Source organism: Anolis sagrei, chromosome 5 (genome assembly GCF_037176765.1).
Source record: "Anolis sagrei isolate rAnoSag1 chromosome 5, rAnoSag1.mat, whole genome shotgun sequence".
Taxonomy (NCBI): domain Eukaryota; kingdom Metazoa; phylum Chordata; class Lepidosauria; order Squamata; family Dactyloidae; genus Anolis; species Anolis sagrei.
Genome location: NC_090025.1, coordinates 23,731,878 through 23,757,601, shown reverse-complemented (window position 1 = coordinate 23,757,601; position 25,724 = coordinate 23,731,878). Strand labels below are relative to the sequence as shown.

The 25,724-nt window shown below is 36.5% G+C and overlaps 1 protein-coding gene across 5 annotated transcripts in view; it reads right to left on the bottom strand.

Annotated features, from left to right (window-relative positions):
• Positions 1-2,256: 2,256 nt before the first annotated feature.
• The window catches only part of PDLIM5 (PDZ and LIM domain 5), a 140,297-nt gene continuing 116,829 nt past the window's right edge, over positions 2,257-25,724 (bottom strand). For all 5 annotated transcript variants that reach the window (XM_067468596.1, XM_067468597.1, XM_067468598.1 and 2 more), the window contains 5 exons: positions 16,016-16,184; positions 9,805-9,985; positions 9,182-9,302; positions 5,217-5,332; positions 2,257-3,710 (listed from right to left, as the gene is read on the bottom strand). In XM_067468596.1, the coding sequence (XP_067324697.1) occupies positions 3,621-3,710; positions 5,217-5,332; positions 9,182-9,302; positions 9,805-9,985; positions 16,016-16,184 (677 nt within the window). In that variant the 3' untranslated portion in view covers positions 2,257-3,620. The remainder of the gene's footprint in view (positions 3,711-5,216; positions 5,333-9,181; positions 9,303-9,804; positions 9,986-16,015; positions 16,185-25,724) is intronic.

The following is a 25,724-nucleotide window of genomic DNA, read 5'->3' as shown; positions in this document are numbered from 1 at the left end:
CATGTATACAGGACTGTACCGGAGCCAAAACCTAGTCAAATTGTAAAACTGTCTCTCATCACTTGGTTAGACAATAACAATTCTTGGATTAGCAAGATGTTGGATGCAAACCATGGCACACTAATGTACATCATCACCTATGTTCATTAACACAACCCACAGCTACGTCTAAAGCTAACCCTTTCTATTCAAATAGTATGCATTGGACCATCCAGATTATATATTCACAATCACATCAGGTTTCTTTTAGTCTGGAGTAGTGTAACTCAGCAATGTAATAAACCGACAAGAGCCCACGTTGTGTTGACTTGTTGTACCTCATTTAAACCATACCCACTTACGCTCCACTTATGGTGTCAAACCAGAATTTTCATATTCAGCCATAGGATCAATTGGACCCTGGGTCTGCAATTGTTTTTTTTTTTAATATCCACAATCTGAAATAGTTTTTATAGTATTAGTTGTGACTTTTTTAACACCTCAAAGTAAAGACATGTTTTAAAGAAATTACTTCAGAGGAAATGTTTTTAAAGTTAATATGTGAAAGTCGATTTTTACAATGATAGATAGTCATAAGTTCCACATCCATGGTTTGAAAACACTTTTTAAAAAGTCTCCCAAAGAAATCTTGATTTTGCCATTTTATGTAAGGGGCAACATTTTACTATGCCATTGTATATAATACAACTTGAACATCCATGGATTTTGGTATTCATTGGAGATTCTGGAATCTAACCCCAGCAGCTATCAAGGGCCCAGTATAATACCAAACAGCTACTTTAGACACAAAATACTGAAGACACATGCTACATTTTTCAATTCAACTCACTGCAGAACAATGATAAAAAGGAGCTGGCATTTTACGTTGAGTATACTTGACAATGAAACAGCTCACCATTTCTAAAGCCAACATTGCCTTGCTGGGAAAGAAAGCCATTACAGATTGAGCATTCTTTATCCAAAATACTCCTAAATTCAATTTTGTTCATGTGTGTGGTTGAAATAGTGACACCTTTACCTTTGCTTTTTGATAAGTTCAGAGTATACAAACGTTATTTTATGCACAAAATCATTACAAATATTATATAAAACTATCTTCAGGCTATGTGCATTAGTTGTATAAGAAACAAAAATGAATTCTGTGTTTAGAATTTAGTCCGATCTCCAAAACATCTAATTATACACATATATGCAAGAACTAGTATTCCAAAATCATTTTAGATAAAGGATGCTCAAGCTATACTTCTAACCATGGCAACATTCATCTCTCCAATTTGTCTTGATGTCTGACACTATATTTCTCAAAATATAGAATTCACCCTAAGTGCAGTCTTCTTCTTTAAAAAGAGAATGTGTAACGTACTTGTTTCCACTAACATAGATCTATGGACAATTTTGCAAATAGAATACACTGCCTAATTTACAGTTAATCACCAGGCATAAAGATTGACCCAGACAATGAGAACTATATGCTCAAGAAACGGTAATCTGTGCATGCAGTCGCTTTAAAATAATAATTTTTTTTTTATTTTTAAAAATGTGTTCTTCAAAAATACTGGGTTGGTTGAAGACTCAAGCCATGCTGAAACCAATGGGACATATTTTAGTCATTACTCCCACCAGTTTTATCAGTCTGTTCTAAGTATGATGAAATCTGAGACCAGCCGATTCACTATATGCTTCTGAAGTTTAAAACCTTAAATATACACTGTATGCATCATTTCAGTGGAATGAATAAAATGGAAAACTGAGTGTTTCATACCCAGCAGTCTAGTCTGTGAACTCATCAAAATACGACAAAGCATTTAATAATTCAAAACAGCAGCCCAATCTCAGTCATTCTTGAGAAATGCTTGAAAACCAGACAAACATTGCCAAAGTGTCATCTTAAATCAACTCTCACCTGGAAAAGATTACTTGTGCTACCTGGAAAGTATTACTTTGGTTCATAAAAAAAAAATAGGATAACCTGACCTAGTTTTCTGGAGATTCTTCTGAATTAAATTTCTTTTATACATGGGCCACACGTACACTATTCCATGGGAGACAATCACTTGTTTAGATATTATTTTAATGCTTTTCCTACTTGGTGATTTATCAAATAATCTCAAGTTGGAATATACTTTAACACTTTTCCACGCACAAGAAAACTTATAGTATTCATTCTTGCTTTTCTTTCCTCTCACAAAAATGAACAAAATTAAAAAAAACTTATTTCCGTCATTAGAGAAAGAAGTAGGATGAGACATGTAAGAATTTCTTCAACCAATTCATATATTTACAGATTATGGCAGACAAGCAAGCATTGTGTATTACAATAGTAACTAAACAGAATTCATAATGTATTTGTATACAATGAAGGTAGCTAACAGAAAGGCCACAGCAAAATGAATAATCTCAGTATTTCTTGACTTTCCTGTGCAATGATACAGTAATGAATCTTGTCTCTAAGACATAAATGCTGTCTCATTCTCCACCTTTCCCTTTTGTATTTATTAAACCAAAAAAATTACTATGTGCACACAGAAGCAGAAGTACATTTTAAAAAAAAGATGTAAGAAGTAAACTTATATTATCCAACTCATTCTTAACTCCCACCCTAATTAATCCTCAGACATCTTATATTTGCTACATCTTAGGAGCAGCTAAGTTTCATTGTATTCTTGAATGCTCGTAAAACCTATTTTCTGCATGGCCAAGTATCTCATTACCTAGTACATAAAATTTTAGTTACTTTCTCTTTATCATTTCAGAAAAAATGAATGCAAATCTCTATATGTATGAGTCAAAATAATAGGGTTTAATCATCTTCTGTTTCCAATTCTCTAATTACTTATGATATGAATGCACTCTTTCATACCATCATGTTTCTAGTTATACTTTTGAAAAACATAATACAACAATATAAATCAGTTAAAGGGTAAAAGCAGATAATCTTTACTGATGGAAGACCTCTATGAGCAGGACAAGGAAGCTCATAATTTTCAGGGATTACCATTCTGTGTTTCATCCTTCAATCCACCATGAAGGACTCCATGTGACACCTACTGAAGCAGATCTTCAGTGACACCTACTGAAGCAGATCTTCAGTAGGTGGTCAACACCATTCCCTGATTTCTTGATGAAAGTATCAAATGGACAGAGAAAAACACTAACTAGAATTCCACTTAAACCAATTAATTATTCACAGTGGAATCCTCAATTATACTGCCTGCCTTGCTTGCAAAAGGGTAACAAACTCTATTTTTAATTGTATTGTGACTCTAAGCTGTTTATCATGTGTTGGCACTTAAATGGCAAAGCAAATTGAGCAACAAAAGTCACACATAATGAACTTTTTTTTTTTTTTTGCAGAAGGTATCATTAAAATAAAAACCCAACTAAACAATCAACATAAAATCAACATTATCCTGAAGGCTTGCTGTAATTTAAAATATTCACCTCACTTCTTTCTGATACTACCACTGTAGATTCTCCCTTTTGTTCTACGTGAACTGTCATAAGCCCTACTCCTTCCTGCAACTTCACATCTACAATTTTAAGGTTCTACATAAATATTTTAGTAAGCCTATTGAAAACCAGTAGAGGATAACTTCCTCTTCTTGCAATTCTGTTTCCTTTCAGATGTTTACAGAGTGAGCATGTTTCTTGCACAAGGGCTTGTCCTTCTTGGAGAAGAAAGTCTGACCCTCCAGACTGTCACAGCATATCTGAAAATGACACAAAATATATAGTTCGTAAGTCAAAATATTAAAGCATAGTCATTATAATACTTATTACATGGCCAATGTTCTACATCATTTAGATTTTGGGGGCACAAGAAGTGGGACTTGCAACAAGATGTTGCAATGCGGAACGTTCCCCATTTAAGGTGCCAGCCAGCCACACCCTTTTCCATTTATTTCATTAAATTCCATACCATTCCCTCCAAACTTAGTCAGCAATCACGAAATACACTTAGTCCCCATTGGGCTGATTTGTAATTTATATCTCCTTTCAGGTCTTTTGTTCCCAATATTTTTTGATGGGTGAATTTACTAAAAGCACACTAAACGTCCTCATTCACATATCTAAATGTACTGTAATAGTTTCTAATGGGTTTATTTATTTTTAATAGTCCCTGGTTTAATTCTATTTTAGTGTTTATGTGTTTTAGATTGTATATTTTATTGCTTTTAGTACTGTTTGCTGCTCTGAGTGTCTTTTAAGATTGAAAAGCAAGATATAAAAAACAACAAGAAGCACTGTGAATTGGCTCTGGAAATTAGACCAGCAATCAGGGGAGATGTTACAACAAGGGAATTTTCTCTGTACAGGAAAATATCATAAAATCATCAACCAATTAAATATATATTCTTCTAAAGATAATGGAATAATAGCAGAGTAACGGCAAAATAATCAAGAAAAAATTAAAACTTCCAAGATTTTGCAAGTACAATAATGAAAGGTTCAGCAGTCACAATCCTGGTACTTGGCACCAAAGAGGACATAATTTATAAGAAGGCCTGAACAGCACGGTTAAAGAAAAAGCAAGGGGTCAGTTCTTCATTTCTAGAAAAGACATTCTATACATAGGGATTTTTCCAGGAAAAGATTACTTGCATTCCTACTAATCTGATTTTATGTACAGATGGTGCTTCCATTAAACTACAGCTTTCTTTTGATGGAATGGGACTCTCTCAGAAGGACCAGACAGCAGCTCTGGATATACTGTTACATTCATTTCTGATCTTAGAAGTCAGACAGTGTCAGCATCAAGGAGTGTGTTTACCTCACTAGGGAAAGTAAATCTTGACTCAATAATCCATCATTTCATCATACCTTGTCTGGGCTAATGAAACACACACTACACTAAGCTGCACTTGACATGGCTTCAGAAACTTCATCTAGTGGTGCCACTGGCCATACTTTTATTCCGTGTGAGTTTTACAAACACTGATTATGGATCATCTTCACTGTCATTCATTTTGTTTCCAAAATCACTAAAATGATAGTTTTTTTTTCATATAATGTTATAAATACCTTTAGGTTAGGATGTCTGTTTGATTACCTCCTCCCATTATCTTAAAAAAGCATCAGAAGCCTCATTATATATTCTATCGCCTTGGGGGGGTTAGTCAAGGAATCAAAAGTAGAAACTTTTCTATAGAAACACACTGATTTTGGAACTCTAGGGGACAAAAATAAATAGCCAATATAGTGATATTTGTACTTACTGAGCATACAAAGCAGGTATCATGCCATGTGTGGCCCAAGGCTTCCAGGAACCTATCCCCAGCTTCAATGGGAAATTCACAACCATGGCACATAGTACCAAAGAGGGCATAATAATCTGTATAAAGTAAAAGCATAATCATTGGCATTTTAAAAAAAACTTCCTTTGAAAAAAACAAAAACAAAACCCAAAAAGCACATTCCAGAACAAATGTTCTAACCATGTAGTGTTGTACTATCATTCTCTAAATATATAAAAATGCAACAGAACAAGTACTCATAGAATTGTTCTTTATGCCCGAGATCCTACAATGAAGCACAGCTCCATTCAGGAGGGGCTGCTACTTATCTGTGGGGAGGAGACAAAAAAGCAATTTGGGTCATGTTGTAGCAGCTGGACTAATCTCTGGGAAGGGAGAAATAAATTGAGTTCCTGTTGTTGGCAATGTATTCACTGAAGTCATACAACACGCATCAATGGATGACTATATCAATGACTTTTCCATGTAATTCCCTATAGTTTGTGTGAGTAATGTGTGTGTGTGTGTGGTTACAGCAAAATGTAAGCATGCCTCTTTCATGGCCGATCTTTAATCTTGGCTTAAACATGCAAAACTTTCAGACATTATTTGCGGTTGCACCTTATAATAATAATAACAAGAAGAGACTCAGGGTGGCTTACAGAGGGACAAGCCCAATGAAACAGATAAGCAAAAACAATCAATAACAAAATAATAATAATATAAACATTAAAATAAATTAATATCATAAAAACTATACTCTGGCTGGCCAGAGTTCACCTTGCCCTTAGCACCAACCAGGATTCCAAATGCAGCAATAAAACCGTTTATTGAAGAAAATATATATAAAAAGGGAAAATCACCAAAAGGGACAAGAAAGGCAAAATCCAACAGGTAATAAGAAAAGGTCATCCGTAAGTAAAAAAGCCCAACCAAGCTATTGAGAAGTAAGACACTTCAAAGGCAATAATCCAAATAATCCAAAGTGTACAGGAAAACAAGAGTCATAACATGAGCATAAATCCAGGGAAACAAGAATCAAAACATGAACATGAATCCAGAAAAACCGAGAATAGTATTTTTCTATTAGGAAAACCCATTAAGATCATAAAAGTGCTGAATGGGTGTACTACTGTGTGTGTGAATAGAAAAAAGCAGAAACACAGATATCTGGTGTATTAATTCATAGAGTTATATCAAATACGTACAATAATCAATTACACTAAATAATTTAATTCTGTTAAAAAATCAGCATTAGCCCATAAATACTGGCCTTAATAAAAGCAATGAACACAGCCAAGGCTGGAATATCAATGATGCACTTGAAGCAAATGTATAAGGGTCCTCCTTGACTAGAGGTGCTATGGTCCTGCTAATGGATTCTGTATGGTTTCATATACTGCATATATCTTGCCCTGTGATGCTTCTGGGCACCATTTACCCCTTGCTTTGTTGCTATTGCTCTGATGTGGAGTCAGTGAAGTGGTTGGTCCATAGTAGTTTGTGTAGCCTCTAACACCAGGAAGGAGATATGTCTGGAGCTGAACATAGTTGGTGGCTCTTGGACTGATACTGCTGCCAAGTCAGATGTGTTGAAGCATGAAACTGGCTCTCAAATGAGGAAACTCACACATGTGAGGAAAGAGGCACTGTTTTGGAAGTAATCCAGGACCTCAGCAGCCTTTATCTGGCCTTGAGCTAGGCCATGCTTTCACAATTTGAAGACGGCACAGTTTGTGCCCTGTGACACTCTGTTCTTTGCAGATATCCCTTGCGGCTTCTATAAACCATCAAGTGCAGCCTTGTCAGACTGAACAAGATACTCTCTCAACACAAAAGAACTTATCAAACTTGAGAGTTGGCTTTGATATAACAAATATATTGAAACAGTTGTTTAAAATCTGACAATGTTCTCTTCTCTCCTTTTCACAGTCTCATACTGAAAATGGGTGTATGCCTGTTTGATTTGGCTGGTGTTTACAGTTTCAAGAGGTTTACAAGCTTTTTAAACTTCCTTTTTACTGAAGACAGAAAACAGTAGCCATGGTAGACTGAAAACCTTCTGTTCTCTTTCCTTTTCAAACCTAGACATATAGTCTAAGATTTTTCTCCTGTTACGTTAACCATGGTAACAGCAGCATGAAGTAATCTATTCACAGAAAGTTTACAAAAGACAGGTCGGTGATGTGTAATAGCTTCATGCCTGGACAACCTAAACTGCAGTCTCTTATTCTATAATGCTAAATGAAATTCAGCTTTAGAGGAGATTGGGAAGAAAGATCACTGGATATAAGACTCTTAAGCTACTTTTTCTATTGTGTGATTTCACTACTTCCACTAGAAGCTATGAGGCTTCCCATGTTTTGGATTGCTTTGTACTGACTATCCCCTTAAATCGTGCCAGGTTTGAGGCATACTTTAGGTTGACATAGCAATGTTTTATCCCGTACCAAAAGGCTACTTAGCTAACTCAATCACTCAAAAAGGTCAGACCCAACATGTCACCACCAAATATCTTACAAATAAATAATCTTAGAATAAAAATATTCTGAAGCAAACATAATGGCGATTTTTGAATTCTATATTTTGACAGTTTGTAATAAATATTGAGCATTATGAAAAAAATCCATAATGAAATTAGAAAAACCTGCAACATGCATTCCTATTTCAAACATATTAATTGGCCATCCTTTACTTCAGTATTGGTACTTTTATAGGTTGTACCTTCAGTGGCTGTTAATTATCAGGTGACAGAATAATAAAGTACTGGAAGCAAAGTTGATCCAAATGCTTCCTTCTGTTCATTTGGATGAACATGGACATATTAAAATCAAATTCAGTCTGGCAACCCTGTTTTCAATTTTGTATTTTTTATGCAAGTCTAAAATTGAAATAATGAAAAATATGACCTTTTTCTTTTTGGATATCTGATTCAAAATCAAATAGCATATTTTTGTTTTGTTTTTAATTTTCATGGTTAATTGGAAAATGAAATGAGTGATACATGGATTCTCATGGCTCTCACTGTTTTTACACTTCTGAATAAGATAACTGTTAGTGTTATTTTCCTGTTCACATGTTTTGAATTTAGAAGTTCAGGTGAGCATTTAATAGTGAATAATATGTAATATTTCAAATGAACCTAGTTATGCTTAATCTTCCAGATAGACTTTTTCTTCATTTTATGTGGTCTTCTAATATGAAAGGCAATGTGATCTTAGTACAAATTTGTTTATTTGTGTTCCATGTAAAGAAAATTTTCAAAATTTCATAAAATAGTTCATTTGCATTTCATGTTAATAGTTCAAAGAATGTCACTCTGGATGGTTGGTCCCTACACATTTTCACCTCACCAAATCTGGCCCTCTTCGCAAAGAGTTTGGACAACCCTCGGTTAACACCTCTGTGGTGTTTGTTTTGCTACCTGTGCCCGTGTTCAGAAGATTTCACCTCACTTTCTGTCTCTGTGACAACTGGATTTTGAAAAAAATGCCTTGTTGTGTAAACATGGGTTAGCGAGAAAGCTTCAGTTGCGATGCCTTTATCTCATGCTAACTCTTTCAGGAGTGAATTTCCCTTCCAAGGGGTAAAGTTCTCTCACTTCCTATTGTCACACCCTTGTTCTTAACTATGAGTCATTTGTAAGTCAGATGTTTGTAACTCTGGGACAGCTTGTAGATTTAACTGGAGGAAGCTATATTTTTCAAATGTATATGGTACTTCATAAGCATGAAGTAGGTCTATTATTATTACTACTACTACTATTTGGGGCACAACTACTATGCAATAAACAATGTCACTCAGTAACAAGAAAATTAATAGATTACACAGAAATCATGTTTAAAATAAGATAGCATACTAGCAATTCAAAAAATTATTTTTTTTCTCCTGTATTTTTCCCTGATCACCATCTGTCACAATGGTTATCTAACTATTGTGACACTCACCTGTCTCACAGTAGGGATCACCATCTTCCAGGTGGAAAACATTGTTCCGAATGGGCTTGTGGCAGGCCACACACACAAAGCAGGAAACATGCCAGGTTTGTTTCAAAGCATTTATTACTTCCTGGAGCAGGAGAGATTTTTTGGGGGGTGGGGGGGAAACAGAAATTGCAATTTTAAATTAGGAGAATTAATGTGTACTGTTTAAAGAAACAGGACACAAACACTCATTTGAAGAAAGGTAGGTCTTGAACCACAGAACCACTCAAATCTACAGCTACTGCTTTATGGAAATCAGAAGTTGTAAAACAAAGAATGCAGGAAAACAATTATGCAGCCTGCATTGGTAAGGTGATTTTTACACTGCCATGTAACATTTAATCCCAGTTAAACAACAAGGATGATGATAGTAATAATAATAATATCTTGCCTCTCCCTGCGGCTTGAGGTGGGATTATTCACTAAAAGGTTGTGTAACTCCCTCTCAATACTTAAACCATGGTTAAGGGGGCCTTTTCACCCAATCAGGCCTAGATTTAACCCCAGGGCTCTAAATTCCAGGTCACTAATTTACTCAGAGGATCTATGTTAAAGGTTTCCAACAGCAAGTCCAAACCTTTACTTACTCCCAGTATCTTCCTCTGGCATCGGGCGCAGTCCGGGGCAAAAAACTTCTCATAACAGCCTTCGCAATAAAGAGCTCCTTTCTCTTCTACAAAGCCAATGTAAGCCATGGAGGTTTTGCAGTGGGAACAATTAAACTCCTCTGGATGCCAGGATTTCCCCAAGGCCACTAGAAAAGGCCCTCTGTTTTAAATAAACAAACAAAAATGTTAGAAATTTGCTACTAGAAGCATGGAAATGTAAATTAATGCCAAATTCTCATTCAATGGGGTATAGTTGAATACAGTACGACTCCCTGTATACATTTTTCATGTGGATACATGAAACTGTGGATAATACTGAACATTATTAAATGAACAACTTCTGGTGGAATTATACCATCAGGTTTTGCTGGAGAACCCAGGAAATTCCCAGAAAGAATACCGCTGTAGGCATTCCTAGTGCAAAACTATGGTCAATTTCCGGCAGAAATATACCACAGCATTTCCTTGCGAAACCTAGACAATGCCTAGAGAGGGCATATTTTGTTACAGATGGGTAAACAAAACTGCAGATTATGCTTTAAAAAAGAAGTATTCAGTGAGCATTTGCATTTCTTAAAACGTTGCCTGCTAAAGAAAACAAACAAGATTATGAACGTAGTATTTAGAAGCAGCAATGTATTATTCACAGCTGAAATCAAAACTAATTTGAGAATGCAAGCTAATGAAGCTTTTAAAATAAAATTAGCCATGTTGGAACTGAGCTATATTTCAACTAATTACAACACAGCCACAGGCATTACCTTTATGCTTCACCTTAAAACAGAACACTAATTTTAAAATGTGAATAAAATACTGTTGTTTTTTATTTCAGAAAATAAGCAATCTGGGCATTTGGGTATTCAAATCACCTGTCAACCTATTGCAACTCCATAAATTTCATATGCTTTTCTTAGGCACTGAATACTCGGAGATGGTTACACATTGACTTACTCTGAAATATAGTCTATATCACCCAGCATTTTTTGGCAGTCTCCCATCTAAGGACTAGCCACTGGGCTTAGCTTCAAGCATCATATGGGATCTATTTCCTTCAGGGCATCCCACAAATCAAAATATTTATTTATTTATTTATTTATTTATTTATTTACAGCTTTTATATTCTGCCCTTCTCACACCACAGGGGACTCAGGGCGGATTACAGTGTACACATATATGGCAAACATTCAATGCCAATTTGACATACAACATATACAGACATAGACAGAGGCTATTTAACTTTTTCTGGCTGCCAGGGACCTGTCGCTTTCATCGTCCATCTGTGACACTAATGAAGTACTTCTGCATTCCCCACATGCTTTTGCTGGAGTCTTTTTTTTAATGGCCTCATAAATTAGTTAATTTAGCCTCCCCACATTTTAAGGTGGTACCTTATTTTCCTACTTGACAGATGCAACTTTCGGTTGCAAAGGTCGACAACAGACTACACAATGGTTGGAAACCCACTCCCACCCGGGCTGGCTTTGAACTCATGACCTTTTGGTCAGAGTGATCTTAATGCAGTTGACACTCAGCCAGCTGCACCACAATACAGCCCAAAATTCAGGATTTGCAATCGCTAATTCTGTAACACAACCAAAGTGAACTCTCTATTGGAGAATTAGAAAAACTTGATAATTATACTATAATTAAATTTCAGCCAACTCGAATATCACATTCTTAATTTGACCGTTTTTCTCTACCAAAGAACTGAGTCTATTAAATAGCTGGTATTTGTTAATGCAACAATTTCAGTGTCTAGTACAATAATGTATGTTATTTCAATTTGTAAATCCATTTTTATATTGACATAGCTCCTAGGTAACATACTGCAATGAGTCTTTCAAAATATTTTTTTAAACAATTCCTTAATGCAACTTCAAGAAATCAGTTTAGAATTCAAGAGACGACCCTGCTGGCATGCGGTAACCTGAACAGTGCAAACACTGACCTAACCTGATACCCTCCAACCTCTGTACAAGCACCTTTTTACATCAATGCCCTTTCAGTTATGTAGCGATCAAACAATACAAGTCCTTATGTACAACAAAGTGCTCTCTTCTCACTGTGTCAGCACAGGCTAATTTACCCAACTCATTAGGGAAGGACCAACACTGAAGAGGTTCTTCTGGCCCCAGGTAGGATCATGTTTCCAACTGTCTGCTCTAATATGATATATCTGAGTATGAACAAAGCAAGAAGCAGGTATGTGGTATTTTAGCACCATCTGTTACACTTCTCAGGAAATGTTTATGCATACAATATTTCAGTTGTCTAATGCCATTTTACAGCATTAGCATTATGACGAAGCCTGCTTAAATCAGTATTAAAGCCAAGTTTAAAACATATGCATGCCTTTTTCCAGTATTTCATTATATTCAGGACATCTTACTGAATTCTATAGCTTTTTTTTTTGTCGTGTCAGGAGTGACTTGAGAAACTGCAAGTCGCTTCTGGTGTGAGAGAATTGGCTGTCTGCAAGGACGTCGCCCAGGGGATGGCGGATGATTTGATGTTTTTATCATCCTTGTCGGAGGCTTCTCTCATGTACCTGCATGAGGAGCTGGAGCTAATAGAGGGAGCTCATCCGCCTCTCCCCGGATTCGAACCTGCGACCTGTCGGTCTTCAGTCCCGCCGGCACAGGGGTTTAACCCACTGCACCACCGGGGGCTCCAATTCTATAGCTATAATTCTATAATTCTATAATATAATTATATTATATAATTCTATAGCTGACATTAGCCTATACAGTGCATAAATCAGAAGTAAGATCAAAACATCAATATTGCATTTTTTCATTATTTTCTTCTTTGGAGAATTTTAAACAGAGGGGCTGGATGGCTGGGGGGGGGGGGGGCTTTTTCTGCTTCTTGGCAGGGGGTTGGACTGAATGGCCCGCCAGGTTTCTTCCACCTCTTATGATTCAGTGATTTGGATGGCAAAGTCGTGCTTGTGTATAACATGTGAATTAAAAAAATGGAAAAACAAAACATAGGATGCATGGGATGCCTTTAGGGCTCACCACAGAAAACTAAGCCCCCCACTCCCCTGTGCATTCAGATATGACAATTGCTCGAATGCTCTACTTGATATAGAATGTGATTTATGTGTGATATTTATCAATGACTGAAGATAGTTTGAAACAAAACCTGCTCCAAGGGCCATCTTTCTGCACTTACTTGGTTTTCTATTACTATGGTAGCTTACAGAGATTGAGGGCCAGTTTAACAATGGATTTTAAGATATATAATGTGCTCCATGTATGAAATTTATTTTTGAATGAAATGAGAACAGAATACTTGTCTAAGTATTATAACAACTCAAAGAGCACTGCTGCAAGAGATGTTTGTTGAAAAGTAGTATAAAGTTAGGTCACTGTTTGCTAAAACCACAAAATAGTCCAAAAGTTGATTTCTTAAAGGTGCATTGATAGATTATAATATAAAGATTTTTATCCTAACAATCCCATTTTTTGTGCTCCTTCCCTAAGTTCACTATGCTTTTACACTGCACCCCCCCCCCCCCCAGTAATTTAAAAATTGTTTTGGAGAAAAAAATCTGATAAATGCCATGATAACATTTAAATTTATTTTTTAGAAGTATAAGAAAACATGTAAATAAAATCTGAAAACATCCACTTTATTTGCAAATTACAGAAAAATATATTAATCACAAAACTTCTGGGAATAATACATGTATGTGTTTTCAAATTGGAAACTATTTTTTAAAAGACATCCCATGAATCCTTGAATTCTCTCAAGGTACCCACACTATGGTGCATATTACAAACATTTAATAGCTATTTTATTCACAGGAAAAGAGGTTTGCCTTGGGTTTTATTATATTCTGTAAAAAAGTTTTTACAATTGCCCATTCAAATGAGAAATGTATCAATAATTAAAGAAAAAATTAAAAAGTTATGAGATGCCCTTGCTTAAATTTTAGGCATGTCATGGTTATTTTATGCCTTCTTGTAAACTAATCAGGCTTACAGTATGGTTTGGCTGCAAAACATATGTGCAGAGGAATGTCATTTGATCCAGTTCTTACCTTTTCATAGGTAATACTGTCTCAAAGGGCATGAACTGTAATTATAGTAAAACCTCAATCCTGAAAGCTATCATAACCTCCCAAAAGCATTCTAGTGCAATAGTGTCATGAAAATATGATGTGTTGACTAAAATAGTTCAAATGACCTTAATGCATATTCTTATCACTTATCTTTTGCTTTCATCCATGCTATAAATTTAAAGTGCTTGTCTGCCTGTTATGCTATTCAAATCTATATGCTTGATAACAAAGTTACAAATCATGTCATATTGTCTAGCAAAACCGGTTGGTATGTTGCCTACCTTCTGAACACACATGTTGGATTTCTGTACCTTTCTGCTCTAGATTCTCATTTGATCAAAAGTGGATCAAAATGTACATTCTAATTTAGAATACACATTGAAAAGCCAATTTTGACAATATTTGATTCCCAGTCGTATGCAAACATTCTAAACAACTTTGTGCACAACCAAGATTGATTTGGAAATTCCTTCTTACCCCCTCCTCCCACCCTAAGAAAAAAGATTTCAACAACACATTTTTGCCTGGAAAGAGATTTTTAGGATTATTACCACTCAAATGCATGCCTCATTCTAATTGTTAGTGAAATGACTCATATCAACGCACACACCATCAGGTATATCTGCTAGTATGTTAAAAATGCACTAGGCAAATCTGATTTCTGGTATCTGTATCCAATCCTGCATATATCATTAACAACCTTGCTGATTCTCTGGCTGAAGTGATGACGGAAGAGGAACATTTCACTGCCATGAAAAGAGATGTTGGAAGGAAGCAATGGGCAATTGTTCATCATCCCTTGGCGATCGTCCTACTGTAATTATGTATTTATATATCTTTATCAAGTTTCACCTGCTTGGCTAAATTACTTATTACTGTTCATTGTTATGTTGCCACTTTTTAGACATAAAAGTGATACAGCATAACATTCATTTCATGATATGCTGTATCACTTGTCTATGTGCATGCATTTGTAGACAGACATTTATCTTTTGTGGCTGATTTCCACCCTCATCTCCCAATTACCACTTGGCAATCAAAGAGAGTTACTGCTTGATAGCTAATTCACCACATCTTATTAAGCCATTAATAATCTTCCTATTGTTACTTTCGGTCAACCAGCTACTTTAGAGAAGCTGTTGATGAGAGTTACAACTTGAAAATCCTGACACATATCATTGTGCATCTACGTATTGCATTTGGAAGCAATTATTCTTACCATTTGTCTAGGCTACCATAACATCTTCTACACGTAGCTTAAACTTCTGAACTTGACAGCCAAACTCCTAAGAAACCTTCATATACACAAATTTTAGCAATTATATATCATTCCTGTACAAAGTTCATATGGAAGCAAATAAAAAACAGTTGTGCATTCCAAAGAAATTATCTAGTGCTTCCTATTTTGATTCTAAGCCCTCCAGTATTTGCTTTTTAATGTATTTATATTCAGGGTTTCGCTACAATTAATAATAACCTTAGCCAATATTTACATATTTGTTCTATGTTTTGTTTCTCAAGTTTCTTGTCCACCATATCAGTTTATTTCTTGCCCACCATATCAGTTTTCTTAGTTTCAAAAACTGTTCAAAGCTTCTTGGATTATCTGATGATTGACTGATTTCTTCATAATATGGCTTGAATTTATATTTATGTAAGTTCCTCCCTTCCTCAATCCTAAGTGTCATTTAATACAGTTCCATCTGAAGCTTCAAGATTAATTGATTTATTTCAAGATGAGCTATCAGTGATATGAATCCCATACTGAAATGTAGATTGAAATCTATGAAATAAATTACTTAGGCTGCTAGATTCCTTCCCCTTCCTCTTTTTTATGGCATAATAGATTTACAAGGGCTGTTCTTTGAGAATTCATAGTTATATCTGAGTGGTTCTAATTTAAATACATATGCATAAAAGATGAAATAACGACCTCTTTGAAATTGTGTACTGGAAGCAAAATATTTGCAATTGTACATCCCATAACACTCAATGTCAAAAATCTTTCAATAATCTCAGTCTATGGATGGAGAATTATTCCTCAAGTACAAACTGTACAGATTAACAATTCAAAAATTACATGTAAAACATATACAGAAGTGCAGGAGGGAATCTACAAACCTAATTACTTGATTGCAGTGGGCACACATTGGAGTTCGCTTTCCTGCTGGAATATGTTCTGCTCGCTGAACCAAGGTGTCTTCATCCGTTAATACATCTGCTGTAGTTTTTTCGCTTGAGACAGTTGCTCCAGATCCAATAGTACTGTTTGATATCCAGCCACTTCCAGCTACAATAAAATAAAATTGATGCAAATTTTAACCTAGGCATGCAGAGATAGGGGTAATACCCTTAAAAAAGTTTTGAGGCTCAAAACAGAATTTCTATATGGGTTCACAGATCTCTATGTGATGTTTAAGAACACTGAAACTTTTTAAAGAATTTCCAAATGTATACAGAGATGCTATCCAAGGAGCAACTAAGAACGTAAAGACATAGAAACTAAATTTTCAAGAACTTTTAAAATTACAATTTAATCAAAATATTTTACCAAATGACTTATTAATGAGATAAATTTAATTCAAAGATATACAAGAATAATCAGGAATTCCAAAATGCTCCAAAATTGTTTACATAGGTGACTAAGATAGTGACACTTTTGGTTTCTGATGGTTTAAAGTGCACAAAATATTGTGCATAAAATTAAAGTGTATATGCAACAAAAATGAATTTCATGTTTAGATTTGAGTCCCAGCTCCAACATATCTCTATGTACATATATGTAAATGCAAGTATTCAAAAATAAAAAAAAACCAAAATCCAATCAGTTTGGGTAGAAGATACACAACCTGTATTTAAAGAGTTTTCAAAAAGACACAATAATAGTTAAAAACAAGATGTCAAATCTTCCACTCAAATGCAGAATTCCTACTGACATATGCAATCTGGATGACAGTCATGGTTATTGCTGCTCTATGTCTAATACCAGAAAGTTCAGATGAGTTAGTATTATGGATCATCTTTCTATTGTCAATACACATCTCTAAAATGACTTTTAGGACAATTTGAAAGCAACTGTAATCCTACCGTGTTTGAATGCTAGTACAGCGTGACTGAATAGCAAAACACCAGAAAATTAAATAAATAAAACTTTAAGCAAATAAATTAAAATTGGATGGTATGCTAGAATTAAGTGAATATGGACAGAAATCATAAACTGTAAGGGAGAGAAAATTTCATAACATGATAAGAAGTGAAACTTCTTGTTTGGCCATAATGAAGAGGAAAAAAATCTCTTAGAGAATTGGTGTTTCGGGAATAGTGTCCTGAGAGTCTCTCTGCAGCACAGCATATAATACTAGCAAAGCCAATATTCACGTGCTAACATAAAAGGTACCAAAATAGAGAAAGAAGAGCAAGATACCATCAGAACTCATGACTCCAGATCCCTTGTTATTGTGTGCCTTTCCAATTTATGGTGACCCTATCACTAGGTTTTCTGATTTGTTCTTTACAAGAGAGCAAATAAACAAGCCATGGAATGGTGACAAATCCAAATATATTTAGGGTGCTAAATAACTGATGTGTGACTGTGAAGAGATATCATACATATTTGTGTATAAGTCAACCTCATGTATAATTTGAGGATAGATTTAGGGGCCCAAATTATGTCTTTTCATATGACCCATGAGTGTCATTCCAGAGTGGAAAGCACCAATGTCATCTCAGATGGTGCATTTATTTCTGTCAATAGCCAGGTTATTTAAAAAAAGACTGAAATTCAGCATAGACAATAAACATCTAGCTAAAATGCAGGTCAAAAAGGCAGCAAGGGTTGCAACTGTTAATAGATAAACTGTACATACAAAGTGGCTGGAAAATTAAAAGAATATAGACATTTCAAAGAAACGAATGTAGCTCAGAGTTAGTTGGGCATAGGTTTTCCATACTAAAGATACTAAATTCAGGCTCTAACAACTGTAGATAGATCTGGAAAATCCCTTAATTGGAAAAGAAACTTTTGACCCATTAAGTGTTTTGGACAACCACTTCCACAATCAAAGCCCAAGAGTGTTGGAACTTCTTGGAGGCTTCCTTCTCCATGGGACAATAGATCTGTTCCATGTTTTAGTTAAAGTTTTAAAGGAACTATTAAAGACACTAAATCCTACTGCTAAAGATGCTCAGACCTGCATAATTCACCCAAAGTTTTGTTTAAAGCTTATAGAGGAGTCATTGTCTCTATGGCCCAAACCAATTAGTGAAAAACATCTGGAAGGGCAAGAGTTCTCCACTTCCATCTTACAGGGGCATTGTTGTTCAAAAAATAGCCAACACTGCAGTAGATGGACCAATGGTTGATTCTATATAAGGCAATCTTCTATGTTCTTAATATGGACCTGAAGTACTCATGATATAGAGCTATATGGGCATCAGTTTAGAGAACACCTAAATGAGCCCTCATTCATATCTAATCTATGACATTAATTTTTCATGTACTTTTGTCAAATCAATAGAAGAGCTCTCTGATTTTTCCAATTTAACCTGTGATCAACTTCAATATCATGTATTTTTATCAGCTTGTTTTGCTCATTCCGTTCAAAGATTCAATTAGTCACTAAATTTTGTGAAGCTGACAAAGTGGTGGAGCTTAGGTCAGTTTAGAGATAATGCTGGCACCTTTCTGAAACATTTCCACTCCTTAAGGCAACAGGAAGTATATGAACACTTTACACCTCAACTAAGTGAGATTTCAGGAACACACCCCTCTCTCACACACATATGCATATACATTCTTTCTCCCATACACACACAAACCAGACGAGATTATGGCATTACGGGTAGAGTTGGAAAATGTAGTTGTGTTTGCAAACTGCTATCTCATATCTCTAAAGTAGTCCACTATGACTCAGTTATTATTCCATAGCAGTTTATTTTGCATTATAAATGTCCTTCAACAACCTTCATTATAAATGTGCTTCAAGTCTACAAGTGGAGATAGCAGAAGTAGGAGAGAGTGGTTTTGTCAAAGAAAAGCTTTGTCTGGTGTTGCTTTGACAAATTGCATTTTTGAATCCAACCCCACATAGTTTGCTGCTTAATTTTCCAGAAGTCAGCTAATAGGAAAATGGTTAGATAGTGTTAGATTGCCAAAGGAAATGTGTTTGTGTAGTTTTGTCTATCTCTAACAGTTGGAACAATGGCGCAAACCTATTTGTGGGATATTTTCTCTCTGTTGAAGCAGTATTCTTTAGAAAACGGTTCTATCCATAACTATTTTTATAACAGCACAATATGTTCCCTGGGTGACAAGCTTACTTTCTAGAAAAACCTGCAGGAGCTCATTTTCTTCATATATTCCAGGTAAAGCCCTGGAACTTAAAAACAGAGGAAGTTATTGAAACCTAAGTAAGACTTGACACAAACTAAGCTGTATCTGGATCAACTTTTGTTCCAAACCCAATCAATCATATATTTTTTTATTTCTGTGTCTTCACTTTTTTTGCCCTGACAATTTTAAAAGATATTCCTGGTATCTTGCAAATGCTTAACTCTGAGTGAATAGAAACTGCCAATGTTTAGTTCCTAGACTTTTCTACAACACACTGTGACCTCACAGAAAAAGAACAGAAAATATAGAAGTGGGTCCAGGAAAACAGGACTCATTTGCTAGACGGGCGAAGTCATTTTTTCAGCTTTAATTTTTCAACTATAATGGATAGAAAAGTATCTCGCTTTTTAGAGAGTATAAAAAATAATGAATTCTAAAAATAATTTTCAAATAAAGCACGGTGTGTCTTTGTATGCACATGTACCTTGAAGTTGCGTGTATACACAAATGTTAAATATATCTAAACCTTTTCTAACTGAAAGGAATTCAGGGACTTTAGAATGCCTTCCCGAGGATCTCTATGGGGAAAAAGTATTTGGAATCTTTGCTGTGCCACTAAACTGGGCTTTCGGCAATGGACCTAACCATGGCCAAAGCGAGTTAATTACTAGATGGGGTTTTTAACCTATTGAAGGTTTTAACCATCTTTCATTGTGGTTTTTGTTTAGATTTTAATTATATTCGAGTTTTATTAGATGGAAATGTATTTATGTTGGGATCGTTTATTGTCATTGTATGTGTCGTCTTTGCTTTTTATAGGTTGTTCGCCTTTGAGTTCTGCTGTGGGGGAAAAAACAGGATAGAAATAAATAAATAATAAAAATAATAATTGTGATTTGGCACAGTAATTTCTCCACCCCGGAACTAGTTTCAATTACAGTTGAGTCTCGATTATCCAACATAAACGGGCCAGCAGAACATTGGATAAGCAAAAATATTGGATAATAAGGAGGGATTAAGGAAAAGCCTATTAGCAAAAAGACGTTGCAATGTATTGAAACAGCTGTGGATCCAGGCAGGAGGCAGACTGAGTTGGATAATACAGAAAGTTGGATGAGCAAAGGTTTGATAAGGCAGACTCTACTGTATATTGAGATTTCCCTCACTCCCTTAACCTGTGTGGGTGTGGGAGATAAATTTGCTGGCCACAGAGGGTATTATTTTCCCTTTCTATAGATGATTGTCCCTGTTTCCCTTGAGATGAGTGAAAGGAGATGTTTTATTTTCTACAAGGACACCACTTTCTTTCTTTTCTTTTTTTTACTTTTTATGTTATTCAATAGCATTTCTACTTTTTATATTATGTTTGTAATGAAAACAAACATAACACTATTTAGGGCAGACATGTCTTATGAATAGCACGCACTGATACTGTCCACAAATAATAAATCAAAGTACAGTACTAATAAATAATTACATCAGGGGAGTAAAATCCTTCTCCAAAGATTCTCCTCCCCCTTGCAACAATACAGAGTTGTTTAATACATATTTAAACATAAAATCAGACACCATGTAATGTCTGTAAATAAAAGAACTACTTCCATGAATGCAAACACAAACATTTTATTTTGAAGTGTTGTAATCTGATCAATTATATAATACAATCATACTACTGTGTGGCAGCTGGACAAAGGTTCTTCAGAAGCACATCTGTGACAATATACTCTTATATAATAACAACTCCTCCAGCTCTTTATTTCCATCCTACAAGGACATTCTTTATCAGGTTATACCATGTGAATTAAAAAATAATTATGCTAAATGTAAGAGGCACTTTAGTCGCCTAAATCTTTCCAAAGTATCGACTTAGGGAAGCATCAGGGAAAGGGTGTGTGCATGTGTGCGAGAGTGAATTTGTGGGATACAATTAAAGCTCCAAATCCTCTCATGATGAAAGGCAGAACAGGAAGGATTATGCTGTTATCATTTCTTAAAATGACTGAGAAAGCTAGAATGTGCACCATGAAAAATCAGAACAGGTGCCTTAGAGGCCCAGTTGCAACTTCAGAGAGTTCGTTTCCTGCTGTAGTAGCTAGCCTTTCATCTCTAAAGAGCTCAGATTAAATGGGCTGTGAAGTTTCTTAATTAAAATGAATATTCTGCATTGGCTTGAGTCTCGTCATTTTCTCATCTGCAGCACCGCGAGCCACTCAAAATTTGGCATGATTTGACAATTTTGATTCTCTTTTTAAAAACAATAAACATGGCAAAGATAGTTATAAAAGTTGGACATGAGTCTGAAGGACCTCGCTCCATTCCATTATATTTGTTTTGCATCATGTGGGATTACTTGACAGAGAACATATATAGGCAGTCCTGACTTATAAACATCCAACTTACAAAATACTCAAAGTTAAGAACGATATCAGACTTGGCTGCAGTACCAGACCATGAGCCACAAGCCATGTTCAATATAAAAAGGAAGTACAGCTCCAGACATATCTCCCTCCTGGTGTTGGAGGCAACAAACTACTATGTACTAAACACTTTAACTTTGCCTTTGACGTTGTTTCATAATGCCTAAATGTATATGTTCTTATTCAGATGTTTCTACATTTTTTTGGTGCTGGTCATTGATTATACACACACACACACACCTCCCCACTTCATCAACTCCATATCAGGGAAATAGTAATAAAGTAAAGGGGGTAAATGGTGTGCAGAAGCATCACAGTACAAGACATATACAGTACTGGCATTTTGTTGAGACAACATAGCACACAATCAACCAAAAGAGATCATTTTTTCTGCCTCCAATTTGGTTCTTTCAAACTCACCATAAAAATATGGGCACCTCCACTGTGAACTGAGAAAGGTTTTAACAGACCTGTCAATCATAGAATCATACAGTTGGAAGAGATCTCATGGGCCATCCAGCCCAGCGCCCTGCCAAGAAGCAGGAAAATCACATTTAAACACCCCGACAGATGGTCATTTAGCCTCTGTTTAAAACCTTCCAAAGAAGGAGCCTTCACCACACTCCAGGGCAGAGAGTTCCACTGCTGAACAGCTCTCACAGTTAGGAAGTTCTTTCTCATGATCAGGTGGAATCTCCTTTCCTGTAGTTTGAAGCCATTGTTCCGCGTCCTTGTCTCCAGGGCAGCAGAAAACAAGCTTGCTCCCTCCTCCCTATGACTTCCCCTCATATATTTATACATGGCCCTCATCATGTCTCCTCTCAGCCTTCTCTTCTGCAGGCTAAACACGCCCATCTCTTTAAGCTGCTCCTCAGAGGGCTTGTTCTCGAGACCCTTGATCATTTTAGCACCCTTCTCTGGACACATTCCAGTTTGTCAACATCTCTTTTCAACGGGGGTGCCCAGAATTGGACACAGTATTCCAGGTGTGGTCTGACCGAAGCAGAATAGATCCTATTATAACTGGTTATTACCAATTTATCATTTAACAATGAATATTGGATGCTCCATCCCAAAATGCGTACACTCCTAATAAAAGTAGCTATGTTGATAAGTTAAAGGCTAAGTAAATGTATATTGAAGAATAAATGTCATAATAATGATTAAGAGCTACAATTTTCATCTTAAATTACAACTTTATGTAAGCAGTTCAAATTGTCATTCCTGTACTGCATGCATTGTTGAAGCAGAGTTGCAAACCTCTTAAGTTTCTCTTGTAATTTCATGATACTTCTTTACTATTGCAATCTGTAATCCTGCTGACTGTGTACATTATTCATATTTAGAAAAAATTGCGAATGTAATCCAAAATTATAAATTGTTAAGTCTATATACATTTTTAGGAACACGCTGTACATAAATGATCATATATGTGTACAATCTAAGCAAGATTACATATCAATTTAGAAAGAACAATATAAGCTTGTTCAGAATAAAACCACTACCCATCCTAGGAAGATATGAGTCCCAAGAAACAAAGGCCCCTTCCACACAGCTGAATAAAATCCCATATTATCTGCTTTGAACTGGGATATATGGCAGTGTGGACTAAGATAACCCAGTTCAAATTAGATATTGTGGGATTTTCTGTCTTGATATTTTATATGACTGGGCCCAAAGAATCAACTACTAATTTCATGATACCTTAGGAACCGGTGTTGGGTTTCACTTATTTTAGTTTTAGAAGACACTCAGCAAACCACCTAGATAACAGTAGTAGCACTGAAAATTATTCTGTAAAGCTTACAAAAGTGTGAGTAAAGAATGGAGAATTGGAAAAGAAGAAATTCATTTTAGAATTAAATTGAGGGACCAGCACTAGAAATCGGGAAACTTAATGCTTTGCTAACCTTACTAATTTTGCATTTACCTAGCTTCTCCCACCAACAGCTTCATTTTCACGACCCCTTTATACTTCCAGCTTCATTTGCTATTGAACCACATTTGTCTCATTCTCCTTTTCAAAGCAACGTAGAAACAACTGAGCTGATTTTGAACTGCCTGCACCTAGTCTAATCATAGCAAGCCATGCAAAGTCAGTATCAAATGCTACTATTTTGATCTGATAGCACCTTCTCTGCAAAAGTATATGTTTCAGTGGGGAATCAGGTTCATTAACTAATCAGCCCAGGACACTTTCTCCCCTTACTTTCTCTTACCATCAGGTGGGCAGGAAGAATGCTACCTTTTTTGTTTGTTTGTTTAAGACAGCTTTTTGAATGCATTCTGAATGATTTACAAACATTGTCACCAGTCATTAATTTTTGGCATGTCTCTACGACAGCCTTGTAAATATCTTCTAGAGCAGGTATAGGTAAACCCAGGCCTGGGGGCCAAATGCAGCCCCTTGGGCTCTTTTCTCAGGCCCTCCTCTTTCGCACCATCCTATCCTTCCTTTCTTCTCTCTTTCCTTCCTCCTTTCCTCCCTCCCTTCCCTCTCTCTTTCTCCTCCCTTCCTTCTCTTCTTGTCTTTTCTTCCTTCTCTCTTTCCTCTCTTCCTTCCCCGCCACATTTCCTTCCTTCCTTCCATCCTTCTCTTCCTCCCTCCCCCTCCCCTTTTCCTTTCCTCCTTTCCTCCTGGGGGATGTTTAACTGGGAGAAGAGAAGGTAGAGCGGGAACATGAGAACCATGTTTCAAGATTTAAAAGGGTGTCCCATTGAGGAGGAGGGGGAGAAATGACCTTTCCCCACCCTAGCAAAGCTGGGGATGGGGAAAGCAGTTTGTCTCCTCACCCAAAAAGGAGATGGTTGAAACTACCGTGGCCTGCTGGGAGGAGGGCGTGGCTATCAATGGCCTTAGCCAGCCTCTCCTCCCCAGTCGGTTCCAGCCGTCGACCCACCACGCCCGCCCATTAACAGTATAATTATTGGTTGCCAATTGGGACCGGGTAGGAATTTTTCCGTCTCTATGTTCTAGGACGGTTTTTTCGCCTACCCTATATTGTTTTTAGGGGCTAGCTGGGATGGTGTGGTTTTTAAATAGGACCTAGCATTAAATAGTTTAGAAAAACACAAAGTGGGTGGACACCCAAGGCACCCCCCTATGGGGTGAAGGCCAACAACTAAGACACTCGCCTACTATGATAACGGCTTGGGGTGAGGCAAGATTTAGTGGCCTTAAATATGGAGAGTTGAGCCTCAATAACCTTGGGGTAAAACCTCTCCACATATTTCCTTAGTGGTTGCCCGGGTTTTATGTTATAGGTGACCCAGGCGTTCCGCCCAAATAGTCGAGGGGTAAGCCAGATATGGACACTACCTCGACTTTGTTACACCAAGTTCTACACACACAAGTTAGATCAGTTAAAAGTTAAATAGGTAACTATTCAATAAAGTTGCCCTAAATTTGATCTAAAGAAATGTTGTGTGGTCTCGTTATTTTGGGGTTGGAAGGCAAGTGACTTTCTGCTGCTCTAGAGACCAGGGCACAAGGGAGCAATGGGTTCAAATGGCAGGGAAAAAGATCCAACTGAAAGGATTAGGAAAAAATTCCTGAGAGTAGGAGCTGTTGAAGAGTACCATATGAGTGTGGTGGAGGCTTTTCAGCAGCTTGTCTATTAGCAATGCTTTGATTGTGCCTTCTTGTATGGCAGGGGGTTGGACTGGATGGTCCTTGGGGGTCTCTTCCAGCTCTAGGATTCTAGAATTCTATATCAAGAGTAGGCAATACCGTGCCTAATGGATACACTTTTTCTCTCCCGTCCTTTATCTCATCCTGACCAAGGCTAACCCTTTTGGGATCCAAATGTTTCCCATCTTTCCTTCACTTTCTGTATCCAAAAGAGAAGAGGAAGGGGAGGAAAGGACAGGGAGGGGACTTGGGGAGAACCCCGTCCCTCCTGGCCTGCCCACCCACTCCGGTCCACCATACAGCCCCCAAGTTAGAAGGTTTGCCCATGCCTGTTCTAGAGGCATCTTGTTTTACATATGCATTCTATTTCAACACACTATTATGTATCTAATCCCTAGGCCTTCCTTTCAGCACTGTAATTATGTTGAGAAGCCTCTCTTCACAAGTGGC